Source organism: Zootoca vivipara, chromosome 1 (genome assembly GCF_963506605.1).
Source record: "Zootoca vivipara chromosome 1, rZooViv1.1, whole genome shotgun sequence".
In the NCBI taxonomy this organism is placed as follows: domain Eukaryota; kingdom Metazoa; phylum Chordata; class Lepidosauria; order Squamata; family Lacertidae; genus Zootoca; species Zootoca vivipara.
In genome coordinates, this window is record NC_083276.1 from 96010267 (window position 1) to 96031544 (window position 21278).

The 21278-nt window shown below is 39.6% G+C and overlaps 1 protein-coding gene across 7 annotated transcripts in view; it reads right to left on the bottom strand.

The window, feature by feature from the left end:
• The window catches only part of NCKAP5 (NCK associated protein 5), a 556514-nt gene that overhangs the window by 475976 nt on the left and 59260 nt on the right, over nt 1–21278 (bottom strand). For 6 of the 7 annotated variants that reach the window (XM_035130262.2, XM_035130254.2, XM_035130229.2 and 3 more), the window contains one exon: nt 1725–1850. The exons of the other annotated variant lie outside the window; for it this stretch is intronic. In XM_035130262.2, coding sequence (XP_034986153.2) covers nt 1725–1793 — 69 coding nt within the window. In that variant the 5' untranslated portion in view covers nt 1794–1850. The remainder of the gene's footprint in view (nt 1–1724; nt 1851–21278) is intronic. 7 annotated transcript variants of the gene reach the window in all.

The following is a 21278-nucleotide window of genomic DNA, read 5'->3' on the forward strand; positions in this document are numbered from 1 at the left end:
TTGGTATTTCCGCGCCGCCGCCCCCCTTTTTGGCTTCCTATTATTGCTGCTCCTCTCCATATTTATTTGCAAATGTATCCCATTAGCTTCAGCAGAGCTTACTCTGCTGACTAAACACATTCAATGTTATGGCATGAACATTAGCCATTAGACAGATGAGCAAGGAGAGTTTTAGAGCATGCTGTAATTCTCGGGAGTTAACATGATTTGATATTCAACTCCACCTCTGCTTTCTGCTTTCCAAAGAATCCTGCCATGACATGGTTGAAAAAGAATTCTGCATTTCTTTCACCAGCAGTGTTAAATTTAAATCCATAAATTTAAACTGTTTCAAAGGACTGGGTGGGTCCTGATGTACTTCTCCCTCATCCAAATACTGTTGCAAAGTTGACAGAAACTCCCTAAAATGTGGATGTGTTGACAACTACTGGAGAGGAAGCTCTCTCTGTTCAGTGTTTGGCAGAGTTGAGTAATATTATAATATGGCCATGTGATGTCTTTGTAGAACAATATTATGGGGGCATGTACATGCTTGTTGTCTGAAGCATGCCTAAAAAAGGAATGCTTCACATAGATAACAATGGAGTTTCAGTGCTCAACAAATCACTAACTTCTGGTACCAGAGGACATTAGGTACCATACATTTGCTCTATGTAAGAGAATGTCTACCAAGTGTATGTTCAGTAGAATGGCATCCAGGCACAAGCACAGGTCCATGAATTGCATTTGTCACTTCTTAGGAGTACACTTTAAAAATGTAATGTGAGGAGTGACCCCAAGTCCTTTATTAGGGGAGAAAAAGACCAATCAAGAAAACACATCTAAGTCGAAGCAAAATAAAAAAATTCCTTCAGTAGCACCTTAAAGACCAACTAAGTTTATATTTTGGTATGAGCTTTCGTGTGCATGCACACTTCAGATACCTGAAGAAGTGTGCATGCACACGAAAGCTCATACCAAAATATAAACTTAGTTGGTCTTTAAGGTGCTACTGAAGGAATTTTTTTATTTTGCTTCGACTCAGACCAACACGGCTACCTACCTGTAACTACATCTAAGTCGCTTATTGAGAGACAGCAATGTTTTAGGTTCAATCTTTGTTCATAGCAGCCAAAATGAACACTGACATTAACAGGGCCATTTCAAACCAAGGTTTGCCATCAAGTATGCTCTCAACAGTAGGTTACAGCCAATCCTGATTTCCAGTGATGCCTGTATGATCATGTGCACTCATCATACTGACATTAGTTTTTGATGTATACTTTAAAAGCACTGTTCACATGGCTACAGAACACAGACACAGAAATATATATATTTGTTACTTGAACATTATTTAACCACATAAGCTTTCTTGAAGCAATGTTCTTTGATTAAACCACTTTGGGTTTTGAGCTTGACACAACTTTATCAATGACACCCCTATACCAGAGCATCCCAGATCCACTAAACTCCACTGGACAAGGCCTCATTTTTCTTCTGAGATTCTAATCTAGATGAACAAGGTGTCACGTTCCTATCAACAGTTGCATTTTGGCTGAGCTATAATAGTCTTTTAGCATTTACTTACATTTGGCTATTTAGGGGGGAAAATCTTGCAATTTTGACAATACAAGGTCTTCAACAAGTCTTCAAGGATGTCTGCTACAAAGGGTCACAGCAATGAAAGACCCAAGCATCCAATGCCAAAAAGATATCCAAAACTAAAGATATGCTTTTGTACTCACCATGAGAGTACTGTCCAAAGAAAATCTTTTGCTAAATTCCTTTTTCACTAGATGCTGCTTTTTGTCCATGGCTGAATATCCTTTATTGTTTATTCTCTTAGAAATGCCAGGTTGTTGCTGCTTTCACTGTGATGGAAAAATAAATACAAATTAATTGCTGTAACCCACCCAAGTACCTTAGGGTGAAAGATGGGTAATAAATTCAAATAAAAACACTGCTTAGTTGATTCAATGAAACATACACCAATTGCATTAATGAAGTTAGTTTGGAATCCCACCCCCACCCCACACTTTTGATTGAATTTCTTTGGGTCTTGAAAATGCTACAGAATACATCCAGATCACGACTAAGGTGTGCTTGGATTTTTATTTTTATTTTAAGGAAAACTGGCGAATCACCAGCAGGTGAGGGTTTTCAAATTTTCATGGTTGCAATGTGCTTGCTTAGAACTGATTCAAGAGACAGAGGTTGAAGCAGGGTTGGTCTGAAAGGCTGCAAATCAGTTGTAGAACATCTGTTTGGCACACAGGATGTCCCAGACTCAATCTTTGGTCTCTCTAGGCAGAACTACGGTAGGAATGTCCCCTGTCAGAAAGCCTGGAATGCTGCAAGTCGGTACAGTATTTAGTTCAATAGTGAACTAGATGGACCAGTTGTCAAAGTTGGTATAAGGCAGCTCCCTATGTTCCTATGACCCTGTTATTTTACCACAGGCATAGGAAAACTCAGCCCTCCAGATGTTTTGAGACTACAATTCCCATCATCCCTGACCACTGGTCCTGTTAGCTAGGGATAATGGGAGTTGTAGTCCCAAAACATCTGGAGGGCCGAGTTTGCCCATGCCTGTTTTACCACATGTCATTAAGGAGCAGCTCTTCATCAGGGAACTTATAAACAGCTCATATATTTGCTAAGCTATATGCTCTTTGCAACTGAATTCTCACATAAGCAGGCTACTAAAATGAGCAGTGCTCCATTAGAGAATCCTGGAAGGCTGCAGCCCAACCTTGGAAATGAGAGCCCCATTCAGTTGTCCAATGAACATGCATAGGGGCATGGCATTATGGCAAATGGCAATGAGTTGTAGCCAACAAAGTCATTCCATTTGTGCAAGGATTTGTACCGGGTCCAAATATTAGCAAAATCTAAGAATTTAGGAGGATCTGCCCTCCCCAAAAAACTCATAACAATATTAACAAAATTGGCTGAACAGAGCCCCAATACATGCAGTCTGTTCAGGCATTCACAAATGGACATAGCATGGAGGTAGAGCTTGATACCAAAACATCATGTCCTCACAGTGAACACATTTCTGAACAACTGAACAGAGTGTCCTGTAACTAAAAATCCTTGGGTCTGAAAACTTGCATGTATTCTGGCTCTGGTGTTATATGAATACTCCAAGTGCACAACCAATTAAAAAGCATATATCCTATTTTTATTTATCAATTGCATTTATATCCCACCTTTTCTTCGAGGAGCTCAAGATGGCATACATGGTTCTCCCTCTCCTCATTTAATCCCCACAACAACCTTGTGAGGTAGGTTAGGCTGAAAGGCTGTGACTGGTCTAAGGTCACCCAGTGAGTTTCTTGGCCAAGTGGGGATTTGAACCTTGTTCTTCCATGTCCTAGTCCAACACTCTAACCACTACACCACACACAGTGGTGGAGGAAGCCGCTCAGGTGCCTAGTGTGGCATGCCCAGGGGCGGGCCAAGCCGCCCATAGGGGCAGGGCAAGCCGCCCATGGGGCAGGGCACACTGCGGTGCCTCCAGAGTTTGCCTGCCTCCTGCCATTCAGCTGCCCTACACCTGGGGAGGAGGCAGCGGGCGGACCATTTGGGCAGCGCAGAGCCTGCGTGCGCCCCAGCCACCACATCTCTCCCAGGAGAGACGTGTGGCTCAGGCGCGCTGCATGCCCCATGGTGAGTGCCACCTGACATTTTGTCACCCCCCTCAGTGGTGACACCTGGGGCAGCCCGCACTCACTGCACCCCTCTTCCTCCGCCCCTGACCACACATACCAGTTCAAGTAAATATATGTATCCCATCAGTGTGAAAAGTAAGTCTTATGAGCTTTCCAAGTGTTTGAGATGTGAAAGACAACACTGGAAAGCAGGATGCCCAGGAAGTTTTTAGGCCAAAAGAGGTTTCTCAAGTGGCTTAGGCAGAGACAGTTAATATGTGCCATTGTTAAATTGATAGTTTTGTAGCATGGCTCTGTCCATTACTAACACAACTAAATGCCAATGCTGTGTGATTATACTTTTTTCTTGTTAGGGAAAAACAGAGAGAGAGGGAGAGATATCTTTTCTGTTTGACATGAAAAATAACACTGAGTATAGTAATTATTTCTAAACGGCACTAGAATAGACCATCAAATTAAATATTACAACATTTCAATCACCACATGAAGCTGGATTAAAAAGGGGCAAAAGGTGCTATTTATCAACTCCCCAGCCTATTCAGTTCTTTGGAAACTATCCAGGATACCACACACTGGTACATATTGTTATAGAGCAGCCCTGCTTATGAAGGAAGCACAGCACTACCTCAGTTTTCGAATGTAATCCATTCTGGAAGACCGTTTGTATTCCAAAACGTTTGAAAACCGAGGCGCAAAGGGTGCAAATTTAATTGAGGCTGAAAATTTAATTGAGAAAATTGGGAAACATGCAGCGGAAGCCATTCGACTTCTGAGGTGCGTTCGAAAACGGAAGCATTTACTTCCAGGTTTTCAGTGTTCAAAAACCGGAATGTTAGACTTCCAAGGCATTCGAAAACCAAAGTACCACTGTACTTCAGAAAAATGTGTGTGTTTGTGTGATCTTTTTCATTTCTTCAAAAATTAAAAACACCCCAGAGTCAATGAAACTAATATTCCAGGATATTGCAAGACTCAAGAACCTTTGCAAGACAACATGAAATACAATTCTCAATACATTATGCTTCTCAGTTCAGACTCAAGGAGCAGCTCAAAATCTGTTCACCAAGGTTGCTTTAGTAGAATATATCATTTAATCTATCATTTAACAAATATCTTTTAATATCATTTGCTCATCTTTCTCCTCAACAAACAAGTATCCAACTAATGTTGATTTATGGTTGTGTGTGTATGTGTTTGTTTTATGCACAATTTTATTTGTACACCACTAGGATATCTCTTTGATCAAGTGGTTTAAAAACTAATCTAAATAAATAAACATGAATAATGGAATTTATTAAAAATTTCATACCAGGTTGTTAATAATAGTTATAGTAGAATTCCCACTCTCCACTGATAGTTGGCCTAAATTAAACATATCTATCATTATAGTTATTAATCCTGGGTGAATAAGAGATATAGCTATTAGCCAAACAGGTAATATTTATTTATTGACTAACTTCTAAAATGTAAAATATGCCACCCCCATGGTCAATAATTAACTTAGTATAATGATTACATGAAAAATTATGAAAGTGACATCTATAGTTAAAACCTTTATAGGTATATGGCCTACATTATACCACAGCCTAAAGGATGGTAACTGCTTTTAATATTTTGCTATATAGATATGTTGTGCATTTTCTTTTCCTGTCATTCTCCCTTAAAAATGAAAAGAAAATTATGCTGGTACCACTAGTGCAATGTATTGTGAGCTGGAGTTTGATCCATGCTCTGGTAACTTTCAGACTGGTTTAATGTAAAATGTTTTATGTGGGAATGCTCTCAAAGATGATATAGAAACATCAACTGGCCCCAAATGTAGCAGAATACGGGCTAAGGATCCCTTTAAATCTCAAGTGTTAAAACAGCTGCATTAGATGCAAGTTCCTTTCTGGGCCCGATTCAAGGTGTTTAAAACCCTAATGACTTGGGCCCCAGATATTTGAAAGACCACCTCCTTTTGATATGATATTGGGCACTGCATTGAGAAGCTAAAATAGCATTTGCCTGCTGCCACTGACAGTCCAGAGCAGAGGGACGTTGACTTTCTGTTTTGAAGTCCCACCCCAGGACCACTAGGACCTGGTAGGGTCACGAAAGGGTGCAAGTGACTGGCAATAGTGAGCAGTTGCAATGGTAGGAGAGAACAGTGAGCTGTGGACCAGTGATGTGGATGGCGTTGGCTGGCTCCATCAGAGTTCCTTGTCCCTTCTGGTGTTTTGGTGCTGCAGCCCAGTGCTGTGAATACCCTCTTCTACCACAGTGGTTTATTGCATAATAAACTATTTTATGACACAAGAAAATATCACAGTGTAATATCATAGTGTACACAGGACTGTGGAGGAACGGTCACTGTAAACCAACATTGCTGATTTATATCCCCCATCTTCCTATCTGTCAGAGTAACATATTTCTATCCCATAACTGTTTCTTATCCTTCCAAATGCTTCAGTGCTCCAAAATATTATCACAATATGTAGGCATCCTACCTCTGCAAAGCATGAGAACATCCTGCACTGGGAATAGAATCAGGTCAGTCCAAGAGTTATGTTAAGACCCACACCCTTTTACCCTCCCTTCTCTGGTATGCAGCAAGCTGAGCTTATTTAAATGCTAAAAACAACAAAAATAAGAAGTTAAGAATTTTTGTCTGCTTCTGACAGCCAGGTGAAGAGGAAACCAGAAAACCTGCAGTGGCATCTACATTATGTACAGCCTGAAATTAAAAGGAAATAGGTTTTCTCTTAGCTAAAACCTTCCCAAAGCAACAGTCCTGTGGTAGAATTGAGGTATACAGTAATGACTTATAACAAGTCAGACAAGCAGTCTCTATAGCTGGGAGGTGGCACCTGTTTCTATGCCACAGCCCCCACTCCAAGCACAAGGGGGAGCTTTAAGAAGAGCAAGTGACACAGTAGGTTTCTGATAGGATGGGAGCTTTGAAGTGAGGACTTGGATTGTGAAGACCATATTGTACTGTGGTTGGCTTGGAGGTTTACAAGGCAAGATTGCTTCTTTCAAGCAGCCAGAGGCTTCTATTTTCCCCAACAGCTGATTTCACGCATTTTGCTTTTGCAAAAATCTTTATTTACACATGGCCTGGCCTGTCTTTAGAACACACATGAGATTTTTGCTAGTGCAAAATAGGCACCTTAAGCACTTTTTAGTGGAAAGGTGGGGCAAAGATGTTTGAACAAACACAGCTGAAATACCATTTTCAGGGGCAATTGAGCTTGACAATGGCAAACTGGAGAAATTCAGCCTGTGAGTCAGACCTCATGTTGATGCCATCATTCAAAAAAGCAGAACAACAGAAGTCAGATTAAAAACTCAAGTGCCAAGAACCAAATCTAAACAATGCTTAAGCAAGATCTTAAAAAGAAAAGACACAACAACAACAACAAAAGGCATACTCCCTCCCCTCAAAGCACATACTGCTGACTCTTTATATGAGTCATCAGTGGCCTGAGGTAACTCCTTCCCTGAGGTGACTTAAGAACTGAGGGAAGGCAGAAGGCAGAATGCCCAGACACATGATAAAACCATTATTGACCTGAAAGGACTCTGCATTTTATATCATTTGCTTCTTTTAGTGTTTGTAAATTATAAGACATCATGGGTGTATTGGCAAAATGTCAGTATATAAACATAATAAATACATAAACAAGTGGAGGGAAGGAAGAACTAGCACAGGGGTCAGCAAACTTTTTCAGCAGGGAGCCGGTCCACTGTCCCTCAGACCTTGTGGGGGGGCCGGACTATATTTTGGAAAAAAATATATGAATGAATTCCTATGCCCCACAAATAACCCAGAGATGCATTTTAAATAAAAGAACACATTCTACTCATGTAAAAACATGCTGATTCCCGGGCCATCCACGGGCCAGATTTAGAAGGCGATTGGGCCGCATCCAGCCCCCGGGCCTTAGTTTGGGGGGCCCCTGAAGGAGGAAGTAATTCCATAGTTTGAAGACTGATTGAAAAGCACGTACTTCTTGACAATGGCAAATTCCCTGATGGAATACAGAGTAATACCAAGACAGGAAGGGGGATCGTAAAGAAGTAGGCATTCCCTCCATCCAGAAAATACTCTGGACCCTAACCTTATCAGGCCTTAAAGTCAATACAAGAACCTTGAATTGAGCCTATATATGTATTAGTAACCAGTGAGACCATTTTAGAGCAAGTGCAATATGTTCATGGAAACTTATTGCCTTTAAACAAAGGGACAGTTTCTGAGCCACTTTTCAAGGCACCAAATAAACCACCTAGACTAGAGAAACAACCTGCCCTCCACACTAAGTCTCCGGACCTCTTCCCATTTCTCATTTATATCCCATGTGAGATATCAGTCCTAACCAGATGGACAACTCTCCTATTGTTCACAAAAGCTGGACAGCCTTGTCCTCAAAAGCTGAACCTTCTGAGCCATCACACCACCTCACCTCAGTGTCAAGAGTCTTCATAAGAACAACTCAATTTAGAGGTCTAAGGAGAAATGTTCCCTAAGCTGATCAGGAAAACTTGGACAACCAGCAGTTGTTTCCTTCTCTGAGTCCATAGCAATTGATGTTCAAATAAATAGGTTATTATAGTTAATATGTGGAACTCTCTAGAATACTATATTAGTTTCAAATCATTATTAGCCTGTCATATTAAAAAACCACGCAGAATCTTACATGAGAATTAGAAGTCTAGTTCTATGATATCTCGTGTAGTATAAAAATAATTTTAATGAATGATAATAAAATGTGGAATTGACTATTACACTATCTAGGAGAGAACAGCACCTAGACAAAAATATATCTGAAGATCTGCTGCTCACTACCTTAATCAGTAGTTTGAAAGGCCAACAATATTCACTTAAGAGGAAATGTTCTGGATTGATGTGAAAGGTTGGGACACAGTTATCTGCATTGGCAATGAAAATTGATTATGTTTATATCATCTCTCAGTTTCTCTGTAAGAAACATGATTCATCTGATGGCATTTTCTGTTCTTGTTAGAGTATTTCTTGCTAACAAGGCTATGAACATTGAACAGACACAGCAAAACCAAAGGTGGTAACCTTTTCAACATTTCATACTTTGATTGGCTGGCTGTTTTTATCATGAAGTTTTTTTTGGGGGGGGCATGCTCTAGGGGAAGAGCAAACAGCCTGTAAATTATACCAAAGATGACTGAAAAGGTCAAAGGAGTACATTTGCTATTCATTCACTTGTGTGAAGCAGTAGAGGAATTCAGGTTGCAAAACTAAATGCTTGGAACAGAGTTCAGAACAGATATGAGCTGGGAAAGTGAGGATGCATGTAGAGACAGTGACAGATGAATTCAGGAATGGGGATGCTACGCAGCATTCTCCTTATGCCACCGATCATCCACATGTCACTGTAGAGCTGTGCTCAGTTCTTCAAATCAATGGATTAGAACCAGATTTGCCCTTTCACAGAGCGTTTTTTTCAACTCACTGGAACTCAGTTCTGGCACCTCTCAGGTAGGTGCCATTGCCATAATAAGAGAACAAGGGAGGCATCCGTGGAGAGTTTTGGCACCCCTTTTTCTAGAAAAATAGCATTGCCCTTCCATGAGTATTGTACATGGGTTCCTTCTCTTTGCAGATAGGACTTTCAGTGGAGAGAGCCCACTGCAAGAAGGCAGATGATGATATTCACCAATTCCCCCTTTCCCTTTCCCTTTCAGCTTCCTGCATCATCTTTCCCATTCCAGAGAATCCCCCTAACCAATGAACAGGTTTTCAGGGGGCAAGGGGGTGAAGAAGAAATGGCAAAAATTGTCTTCCTTCGGCAGGACCATCCTTAACCAGAACAAATCCAGATCCAACCCTGTGGCTGTGAACCAAAAGCAGCAGTGGCCAAGATTCTAAACTACAGGACCTAATTGTTACTATTGAAATAATTCAATGTGGCCTGTGTATTCATTTTTCCACCTATCACTCCAGCAAATCAAGTTATGTTAAAAGGCTTGAGTTTTGTTTGACTGTATTGGATCAACAGTAACACCGGGGAACAATTTTTTTTGTTGCATTGACACCTTCAGTTGTTCTAACCTAATTTTAACATGCTGATTTCATATCTGAAGTCGGTTTTGTTCTGTAAGCTCTAGTTTTTTTGCAATTCATGTTAACCACCATGGTTAATCTAGTGAGAGTAGTATGACAAGTGTGTTGAGTTATCCAGAGCATTTTCTGCCCATGTTGTAGAAGAAAATTATTTCCCATTACAGACAGAGGTAAAATAAGAACAGTTTGAAAATCAAACGTACTTAAAGCTCTACAGTAAAGGCAGCTCAGATATAGATAGATAGATGATAGATAGATAGATAGATAGATAGATAGATAGATAGATAGATAGATAGATAGATGATAGAGATGATAGATGATAGATAGACCCCAGATTTCACTAACATATGATCTGAGCAAACTATAAATGCCAAGACTTGAGCAAAATGACAACTAGATGACAATCATGGATTTGTTCATTGCACTTGGTATCTACAACAACTTACATGGGGGTTTTCCTCAGAGTGTTTTCCATTGTATCCACTTGCCAGGACCAAGTTACAAGCCTAAATTAAGGCCAAATACATATGTCTCAAACACTTTCAATTTCCTGTATGGTGTACTGTAATCAATAGATTTCATGAAAAAGCAAGAATGTTTGAATCATCCACACATTCATTTTATGTGTAAAAGTCAACAAGAGTTTTTAACCTACGTACAACTGAAGACACACATGCATACAGGTTAATTGCACTTATTTCCAGTAACACATCTATGAATTCACATCTAATGTCCACCACTTACACCACAAAACATTCTAGAGATTGGCTCCTGAATGAATTTGTATCTGGGAAATTGCAAGAGAAGCAGTGTTTTCTAGCTTGGAGCATATTTTAAATGTTGTGGAAAACTGAACTAGGTGGCACAGCATCACAATAGTATTCAATCGACATATAATACACTTCCATGTATTGCAAGTAGTCTGCACCAATAATGACCACAAGTTCAGAAATATTGAAAGGTATTTGGAAAACAGCCATAACAGTAGCCTTATGAGCAAAGTCGGACAAAGTTGGATATCATGAATTTAAACAATGAAGAAAGGCCTTTGGGAGGGAGAGGGAAAATAACATATATATATATATATAAGGATGTAAACCATTGCCAAAAAGCTTTAGGAGATTATTGCAATGATGTGAAATAGAGACTGATTAGGATATGCTCTCTACAATGAAATCTAATATAAAATGTGATGCCATATATCCAGGGGAAAGGTAGAAGACTTGTGGTATTAAACAGTACAGTGGCTAAAGTACTATAAAATACACTACAGGGAGCAATGTATCAAAGGCAGTGATGGAATAATAGGTTTTCTTTCCCCTTAATCTCTTCTGGTTTTCTTTTTTCTGCATTGATGTGTCTGGCCCAAATTATACAGATACTAGGTTGAGAGGTTTGCTTTGGAAAAATATAAATAACAGTAATGCCTTGTTTCCCCAGAGGCATTCAGCTGCTAGCTCACAGGGAGGGGTTTGCTTTACTTTTTGCAAAGAGGTACTGGCAATTGCAGATGGATTCTTACCATCTGCTACAGAATGAATAAAAATGTAAATTTTAAAAAATTCACGAACTACTACTTACAGTCCATAAGTCTTCTACATTTTGTGTCATCCAACCCATTTCCTTTACCTCATCTGCATTTGGTTATTTCAAGTGAAACAGAAAAGAAATAGGTATATAGGTGAAGGACATTAACAATAATATTAGAGCTACAGATGGTGAATATTACTGGAGATAGAAAATGGAATAGTACTTTGCAAATATTCTGATTACAACAACAGAAGATTATTTAGGGTTGCCATATTTCAAAAAGTAAAAACGAGGACACCCCAAAAGTTGTTGAGCGCCACATTTCGGAAATTCCCCCCAGATGTCAAATCCGCCTTTGAAATCTCGGTAATGTCTGAGAACATCTGGACGTATGGCAGCCCTAGATTATTAAAATCTACAGAACAACAGCTGATAAAAAGCTATTTTAAAATTAAGAATTTTAAAACTTAATCAGGCTATAATATGTTTTCAGCTTAGTTAAAGGTGCTAGTCTCTTTTTAGTTAAAATCATGTTACTTCTTATGGAAGTCAGTTCTCCATAAAGGCAAAAGAACATAAATGCATAATACTTGTGCTCCCATAGGAATAGCACATTCCTTCAAAATCCATAGCACTATGAATATCAACTCTCAATCTGCATTGTGGGCAACACTCACTTCTGCTTTCTTCTCTCTACACATGCAATTGGTTTATTAAGGATTCGAATCAACATTATTCTAGAAATGCCAGAAACAGCTTTCTTGTTTTCTAAATATTTGATGACACTCTAACAGAATGGCAATATTCAGAAGTTTGTCCGTGGCTTACAAACCATGGTTTGTAAAGTTGTGGGTAAGCGCTGTGATTGTGTCTTCTTCCTTCTGCCATCCTTCTGCCATCACAAACTGTATTCAGTACAGAAATCCTGGCTTATATTGAGCCACAATCCCACCTTTTGGCTTATCAGTTAATTTAAGCAGGATCACTTAAGCAGGATCACTTAAACAGGATTATTTTCTGAATCTGTTTTATAATCTTGGTTTGTTAAGACAAATAATAGTTTGGACAGAACAGAGAGCTGTGATTTAATGAACCATAAACTATGATTTATGAAGCCATGGATCAATGTGCTGAATGTTCTGTTTTATTAAACAGAAACTCAACACATGATAATTATTAATGAATCTTGCATGCAGAGAAGTTGTGCATCACTTGCTACATTCTTTTGTTTTATCCCCCCCCCCCGCTGCCGCCCCCACCACTAGCTCTATGGTACAAAGGCTCTTTCTCACTCTGAGTATTAGACACTGCAACAGGAATAAACATATTAAGCTATGTGCTGCATTATAATTTCCTTCACTATCAATTATTAACACTTGCTAAAATCATAAAGCAATGCAACTAATATTTTAATAAGTCATAATTTATACATGATTCCACGTCCCTGAAAACATATAGAGCACTCAAGCAGTGCTTCAGCAGTGTGGTAATGCAGGAAATTGGATACCTCATACTTCTGGTAATTGGAATTTTAGCCTTTAACCCCAAGAATGGCATTTCAGATTCAGTCCAGGTTGGCAGTGGGTGAAAGTCATTACTATGAAATGGCTGCTCAGTGACCTATATGAAATACTAAAAGTTGGTGGTGAACAGGTGTCTGCATAATTAAAATGCTGTGCATATCACTGTTGTTAAGCCAGGATTTCATTCTTAACTCCTGTTCTTCTACCTTGGATTTTGATGTCATTTTGAAGCATCAAGTTCTGGGGTTTTAAAAGGTTGATTTCTGAAACCACCTACACAAGACTTTATGTTCTATACTTAACTCTTTTGATATATAAGGTGTACATACAGTCAGGAAGTTTTACAAAATAAATACAGTACAGTGATAAATGGAACAATGGAAGTGTGTGAGTTTATCAGTATTGCTGTTATGGCAAAAACATTTCACTGGCAAACCTTATCTAGCATTGTCTTTGGCATGCTATATTTTCTTCATTAAGAATTCCAAGTGGTTTCTTTACGAAAGAGATGCCATGGCGGTCTTTTTGCTTTTGTTTAAAGTGAACTGTGGGGAGTGATACTGCAAAGATAGCAACAACGCTCTTCTGTTCTAAAGGCAATCTACAGCATCTTCCTTCACCATTAATGTGTAGTATAATTCTAGATCTCATGGGGTGTTCACACTGAAAGGCGTGGTGAGGAAAGAGAAAAGGAATGCTGGCTGCACATATCTACTCAGAAGTAAATCCTATTGAGTTACACAGGAGAACCTCTTTTCTTGTCTGTATCTTTCAGACCAATTGCCCACAAAACCCTATGGGAGATTGATTCTTTTTTACCTACTCCAAAACTGTAATGGCGACTATTGTGGGGAAAATACTGCACCCAGCCTTCTGAGATTTGACAGGATTCAAACCCTTTAATGGATTAACTGGGCCAGCAAATTTCATCCAATGAGTCTCCAAAATTAAGAAATTACATTTACTTTTAAAAAAAAAGGCCCACAAAAGTCGATGGACCAATTTGCCTGTAATGTGCCAACTTTATCCCCTCAAGAAGGGCTACTATATCAGAAAATCACATCCATATCTGTCAAATATATATATAATTTTTAAATTCCTCAATAGTGAATTGGAGGAACCAAGTGGACTTGTAGAGACCCCACTGAATCAGGCAGTGTACAAAGTGTCTCAAAGTGAGAAGGTCACCTCCAGGCTTGATTATTGTAACTCACTCTATGTGGGGCTGCCCTTGAAGCTGACCCAGAAACTCCAGCGGGTGCAGAATGCAGTGGCGAGGCTCCTTACGGGGTCCCGGCCGCGGGATCATATTCATCCAGTGCTTTACCAGCTGCACTGTCTCCCGGTGGAGTACAGGATCAGGTTTAAAGTGCTGGTTTTGACCTTTAAAGCCCTATGCAGCTTGGGACCCTCGTACCTACGGGACCGCCTCTCCTGGTATGTCCCGCGAAGGACCTTAAGGTCCACAAACAACAATACTCTGGAGATCCTGAGCCATAAGGTGGATAGATCGGCCTCCACTAGGGCCAGGGCCTTTTCAGTATTGGCCCCAACTTGGTGGAACGCTCTTTCACAGGAGACCAGGGCCCTGTGGGATTTGTCATCTTTCCACAGGGCCTGCAAGACAGAGCTGTTCTGCCTGGCCTTTGGGCTGGACTTAGTCTGACCCCTGTGTTTTCCTCCCCCATGGCTTGGATTCATGGACTACTTAAAATGAGGCTGCATTTTAAATTTTAATATTGTATTTTAATCTGTATTTTAATTAATTGCTTTTTATGTTTTATTGTAATTTTATTGGTGTTAGCCGCCCTGATGGCGGGGTATAAAATAAAAAAAATTATTATTAAATTTATTGTTTTCCAAAGCGCTGCACTGGGGTCTGAGCTAAATCTTGTGGTCGGTGAACACTTCTTCTGTATATGTCCCATCACTAGCTACTGAGCATCAGAGGCTAACAATGTGATATATGGGGTGGTGGTGGTCCAAGCTGGCAATTTATGTGCTTTCTATTTCTTTGCATGGCTTAAGAATACAAAAACTATGCTAAAGATGTAAATAAATATAAAAGCTCTGATAACAAATTGAAGGCATGTCTCCATTGTCCATGCAGCCTTACAGGGATGGTGTTGTCAGGTGAGAGACGGGAAAACAAATTATGCAGAAACCCATTTCAGCAAAGTGTAAGGACAATTATAACATCTGTCAATCCTTTGTGTGAGTTATAATTAGGTGCTGTGGAGGAGGAACCCTTTGGCTTACTCCTTTAACATCTGTTCAAAGGACAAGCAACTGAGAGGGTAATAAATGACCCTTTACGTTCAATCAGAAAAATGTGAGCATGGCATACACAATCAGAAAAGCCAGGTTTTAGCTAAGAAAAAAAATCAATAGTGGATTTTTGGGTTGAATTGTTTACTGTAAAGATGGTTCGCTGATCTAAAATGTCCAGTTTCTCATTTTATCACTGTATTCTGAACACATAATTTTCTAATCTACCTAGATATCATTTTATCTTATGGATGATGGATGACTGAAACTGTTACTTATGTCTGAAAAATTCATCAGCCTACTTTTAAGAGCTGAGATTAAACAAGAAAAATCAGTCTACTACTTCACTGTCATTGAAATCAAAAACATTAAGCGGACAATAGTGCTTAATAGTCTAATTTGATATAAAATATCAAAATTACCAAAAACAACTTCAAAAATATTGTCCTTTAAAGTCCTCATAAAAACTGCAGCTCACTAAAAGGGTCCATTCTGATATAATTCAGTTTAACATGGCCCTCTACTGGCAAAACTCACCCCCAAATCTTACCAGTATCAGACATTGCTCATTAATGTAAGAAGTATAATTTTAATTAAGGATATGTACTATAGCTAATTTATTTCACTGTGTATACATTAGAAGATCCATTATAGAACTTTAAGCTGCAAGAGGGAAACACACGGGGGTAAATAGTGTAAAAGTTTAATAATTACTTCCATTTCATTTTGCAGATGCACCTTTGAAGTCATTTGAGGAGTGGGGTGGTGGTGTTGAAGGTTAAGCTATTCTATGAAGAAACTCTTGAATGGCTAAACTACAATTCCTTACTACTAACACACCACATAATTTAAATAACACCACTGCTTTCAGAGCTGCTTTATACAGGTGAAACTCAGAAAATTAGAATATTGTCGAAAAGTGCATTTATTTCAGTAATGCAAATTAAAAGGTGAAACCACTATATGAAATAGATGCATGTCATGCAAAGCAAGGTATGTCAAGCCTTTATTTGTTGTAATTGTAATTATTTGTCATTAGGGGGGTCAATTATGAATGGAATGTAATTAATGAAATGTAATAGCGATGTTTATTTTTGATTATTATTGTATTATTGTAACTATTTGTTTTATTACTGTGGAATTTCCAAAAGAAAGCATTTGTAGTAGTAGTAGGTGTACCGTGTTTCTCATATTATAAGACACGTCTTATATTTATTTTTTCCTCAGAAAAACACACTATGGCTTATTTTCAAGGGATGTCTTATTTTTTTTCCTCCTCCTGCCGCGGCCGGCATTGCTGCTGCGCCTATCACTATGTCTTATTTTCGGGGTATGGCTTATATTCATTGAATGCTTAAAAAGCCTGCTATGGCTTATTTTATGGGTATGTCTTAAAATATGAGAAACAGGGGTAGTAGTAGTAATAAGTTGCATTACTGAAATAAATGCACTTTTTGACGATATTCTAATTTTCCAAGTTTCACCTGTACTTTCCTCAGCAATCATGATTGCTACAACTACACCAGGAAGCAGGAAGCAAGTCACATGTAGAGGGAAATGTGTGCCCCAAAGTCCTTTGAACACTTGCTTGGAAATTTAGATGAGCTCCAGCTCCACCTTATGCATTGCCTGACTGCACAGAAATGTGTTCATTTCTATAGTTTATTGAGCCATGATCATTACATCCAAACAATCTGAATGAGCCATGATCATTACATCCAAAAATGCCAATGTGCAAACCATTGTGACAAATGAACTTGTGTCTATTTATAGCAGAAAACTACTCAAACAGCCAGTGCAAGGCTGACAGCAGACACATCATATGTAGCTAGAAGGAAAGGCATGACATGGAGATGTTTCATGTGCACCTGCACATTGAGCAATGTTGAAGGAGGAGTCAGGAGACTATATAAGCCAGAGTGGTCCAACTTGTGGCCTAGTTAGCACTTTCCTAGCTTTCGGAAACAGGTAGTAGAGCTCTAGGACCCTGCCAGAGCCTCATGCCTCCTTCACAAAACCCGATGCCTTGCTTATCTGGCTTGGGAAGGCAGTGCAAGGGCTGGGGTGGTGTCAAATTTTGGCCTCCACAGCCTGCCTAACAAACCATGGGTTCTGTGTTGAATAACTCTTGCAGCCCACTTCGTATGAAAAGTTGGGCCATGCTAATATAAGCCCTTGTGCTGCCTCCTTCACCCCCTTTTGCTGCACAGCACCTATCTGGTTCACTATACTGCCTACTCTATGCTGTATGCATTTGGGAAGATTGGGACTAGGCAGTGTATTGTTAAATAGAGTAATCTGGCCCCAGTTGGCAGATAGGTACAAGGATGGAACTGTGGTGAGCTAAATAGGTGGTCCCTTTCTGGGTGCTGGACATTTCTGGAGGTGAGCCACTCAGGGCCGTGAGACCTGTGTGTTGGATATGGAGTGCCTATTAAGCAGCCTGATTTCACCCACTCAGAGTTCTGTGCGCCCAGGGTAGGGGTAAGAAAGCCTTCCTACATACTGTACCTTAAAGGCAGAGGGGCTATGATGTTGCCAGGCATCCTGTCCTGGGCAGGATAGCTCACGCAAGGCAACATACAACTGAACTTTCTCCAACACCCTTATTTCTCTCTGCTGGGATCTGTAACAATAAATGTAGCCCTCATTCAATTCATATTTTCATGTCTCACCTCTTTATTACACACTCAAGCTTAAAATGCTTTCAGGGGCATACCAGTCAGACATGATACTGTCAGTTCTCCAAACGGTAAGATTTACTATTAATTTCCTAGAAAAATACAATTTGCTGTTCAAAGTTTTTCTGCATCTCTCTTATGGCAGTCAATCCTCACACTGCCACATCTACAATTTATGGCTTTGTTTTTTGTTTTAAAGGCAACCAATATTATTTGCCCATGTTCCTTTATGTTATTAATTCTCCTTATTTTGTCTGTGCAGAAAAGAAAAGAAAAGGGAAGCACAGACACTGCTGAATTTAACAATTTAGATAAGGCTAAACCCTTGTAATCAATTAGCACTGTCAAAGAAAACAATTTGTGACGCTGATTTCCAGCTGCAAAGATCTTTTGTGTGTGCACACCATCCCAGTCTCATCTGGTTCTGTGAAAACAAACAGGAGACCTTAGTAGAAAGCCCATCAAAACGTGAGGCACAACAGAAACATTTGTTCTCCAAATGCTTCCTTGCAAATGCCCATCTTTCAGCACATAATGTTTACCCGCTGTTTTATTATCAAGCTGCTTTGCCATAGAATTCACATCTTTCACAGCTCATAGGCAATTTCCGCAACAATGTACGGCACCTTCTGCCACAGCACACACCATATTGGTGCAGAACACCTTAACATCAGTCCAAATAAATAATCTCTCATATATATTCATATATATATATATAACCACAAGCCTTCTCACTTCTCAATGCACATTGATTAATTTTATGTCACTAGCAGAAAATAATCAAAGTAATTGGGGCTTCTGAAGACTACATGAAACACATCATTAAACAAGGCATGAGCCATTGTTAAACAAAGCTATGGGTAAATTTTCTCTTTTTATTTTGCATAGTATTTCACTGCATGGACTGAAAGATGCTGCTTCATGCTTGACACCATATTAACATTGGTTTTTATTGTATGATTTTGCAATTCTAGTCTACATAGGATGAGCATTCCAAGCTCCTTAATCAGCCGTGCTGGAAGAGGCTGAAGTGAGACAGGCGTACTTGCACCCAGGTCCTCTTGGCTGTACCAGGCTCAGTTGGCAGGGAGGATCCACTGTCACAGAGGTCTCCACTCTGCTCACCAGTGCCAGTGGTATCCCCACCAATGGTATCCAGGGTAGGACCCTGAAACAGGGTGTTTTGAGGAAAGAGACAAGGCCGAGTTAGCCAAAGGTTTGCTGGATCTTAAGCTAGTTGACCTACCAGCAGATTGTTGCAAGGAGTCCAGTCTAGACCTCTTTGCTGAGCCAGCCTGGAGCTGGTGCAGCAAACTTTTCCTGTCCACCTCCAGATGTTACATTAAAACCACAGCTGCCTGCCTGGGGTTAGGATTGTGCCCTAAATTCAGAAGTACCTTTTGGTGTAACATCAATTTCTTCATTGCCCACTGGATGACATTTTCAATTTTTCAATATTTGCTTTAAATCTAGTCATATTCATTTGTAAAGATCAGAAAACTACACTTATTCTGTTCAAAATACACAAAAATATGAGGGATGATTAATGGCCTTTGCTCACAGTCATCACCTGACCAAACATCAATACTTTGGAGTCAAGTAGAGGCTTCCACCAAGTCGTATTGCCCTGGAAGAGTCTTTGTGTTATCTTAAACTAGGCCTATGCACTGTATGCAGACAAAGCCATGATTCTGAACATTACTCACTCAATATGGGCCAATACGGACTTTGGCCAGATTAGGTCGAGATAGCCCCTTTTTGGATCTACCCTACTGGAATGATCCAAGACTGTCCAAAGGAAGGGTGGTTAGGCAGCAGGAAGAACAGGCAGACAGCCTCTGCAATGTATGTTTCACCAGTGTTTCTGTGCTCACCAGCTAAACAGAAGGTTCAGTCCATGTGTTTGTGTAGAGTACAAGCCAAGCCTATGATCTTAAAAGTCACTCTAAATGGTCAGAGAATGTACTCTAGAATAAACTCAATATTTCCATGGTTCTGTGTGTGGCAGAGCAAAAATATTTGTGGAGGGCAGAGTAAATTAATAGTGGGGTGCAAGCTTCTGTTTGCACAGTTTGCCCACCATTATTTATTTTTCATTGAGAGAAAAAAAGTCAACATGTACTGGTATATTTATTTATATGGCCTAGAATTCTGTAGGCAGTTTACAGTGTTGTACTTTGCTTTTGTGCAGTCTGTCTGAATTCTTGTTTTCATCCACCCACCATGATGTTGAAATCTTGTAATAACATAACTGATTAATCAATGCAAGCCATGTACCATACATGCTCTTTGGTTGCAGCAAACTGTGGTAGGTGCACAGCTGTTCCTTGCTGCACTGCATAGCATTTTTGTCACTTCCACCTACAGTATATTGTTCTATGAAACAAGCACTCTCCTTACAAAGTTGTTACTGCTTTGTGCCGTAGTCATCATAATCAGTTTCACTTATGTTTGATGTTTGAATCATTGGCCTTGACAATTTCCTGTATAATGTTGTTTATAATGCCACCTACTTCATATCATGCCACCTATTATAATCAGAATGTTCAAACTATCAACAAACGAAAGTGTGTAAGCCCTAAGAGGATCAATCCTTACAACACTGCTTGTTCCCTTACATAAATTATATCTGGGTTAAACTGGGAACTTCTCCTGACACCATCAATGGGCAGAAAATCTGGGTGGAGTCATAATGGGCAGTTGGAAAACAATGAGGAATTTCACTAAGCATCACTGGTGAGTTGGCTGGGCCTAGGTTAAGGAAACTTCAGCTTTACTGAGGCTTGAGGGTATACCACACCCATACCTGTACACCACCTAACTCTCCTTAAAATATAGCCTCCAAACCCATTATTCTTTAGGGATAAAAGATGGGTAATGAAATGGAAAATATGTGAACAATTTGTTCCAAATGGATGTTACTATTTTGAAAATAGAACAGAGAAGCTGAAGGCATTATGAAACATAATAATTTGATATTTAAATTTTTATTTCTAAGGGAGGGTTGTGGAGAAAGTATTTGAGGACCATATGAGGCATACATGGAAATCCTGACCATCCAGACCACCTCTTCTGATATCTGTCAGCAACTGCTATTGCATCACAGATGCTATGAGAGTGAAGAGCATGAGAAGGAACCAGAAGGCAATGTAGTTTTATTGACGATAGAAGTTTCATGTCAGTCAGACTCTAATGGTGGCTTTACAGATGAACAGTGCAAACCTGTGCATGTTTATTTAGAATGTGTCCAGCGATACTTCATTCCACGTAAGTGTGCATGGGGCTGCATCCTAAGAGCATAATTATTTGATTTATTGAGAAGTAAGCCTTACTGAATGCATTGGGAATTAATTGCATGCCAGGCTGCATAGGATTCTCCTGTAAGACTTGCCCTGTAGAGAAGCAAGGAATGGCAAATTTACATTGTCCCTTTTATTACATGATAAACAGTTTATCATATCTACTACTGTGGGCAAGAATCCTGTAGCAGAAATGGAGTGGCCCTCATAGTCAACAAAAGAGTGGCAAATGCTGTAATGGGATG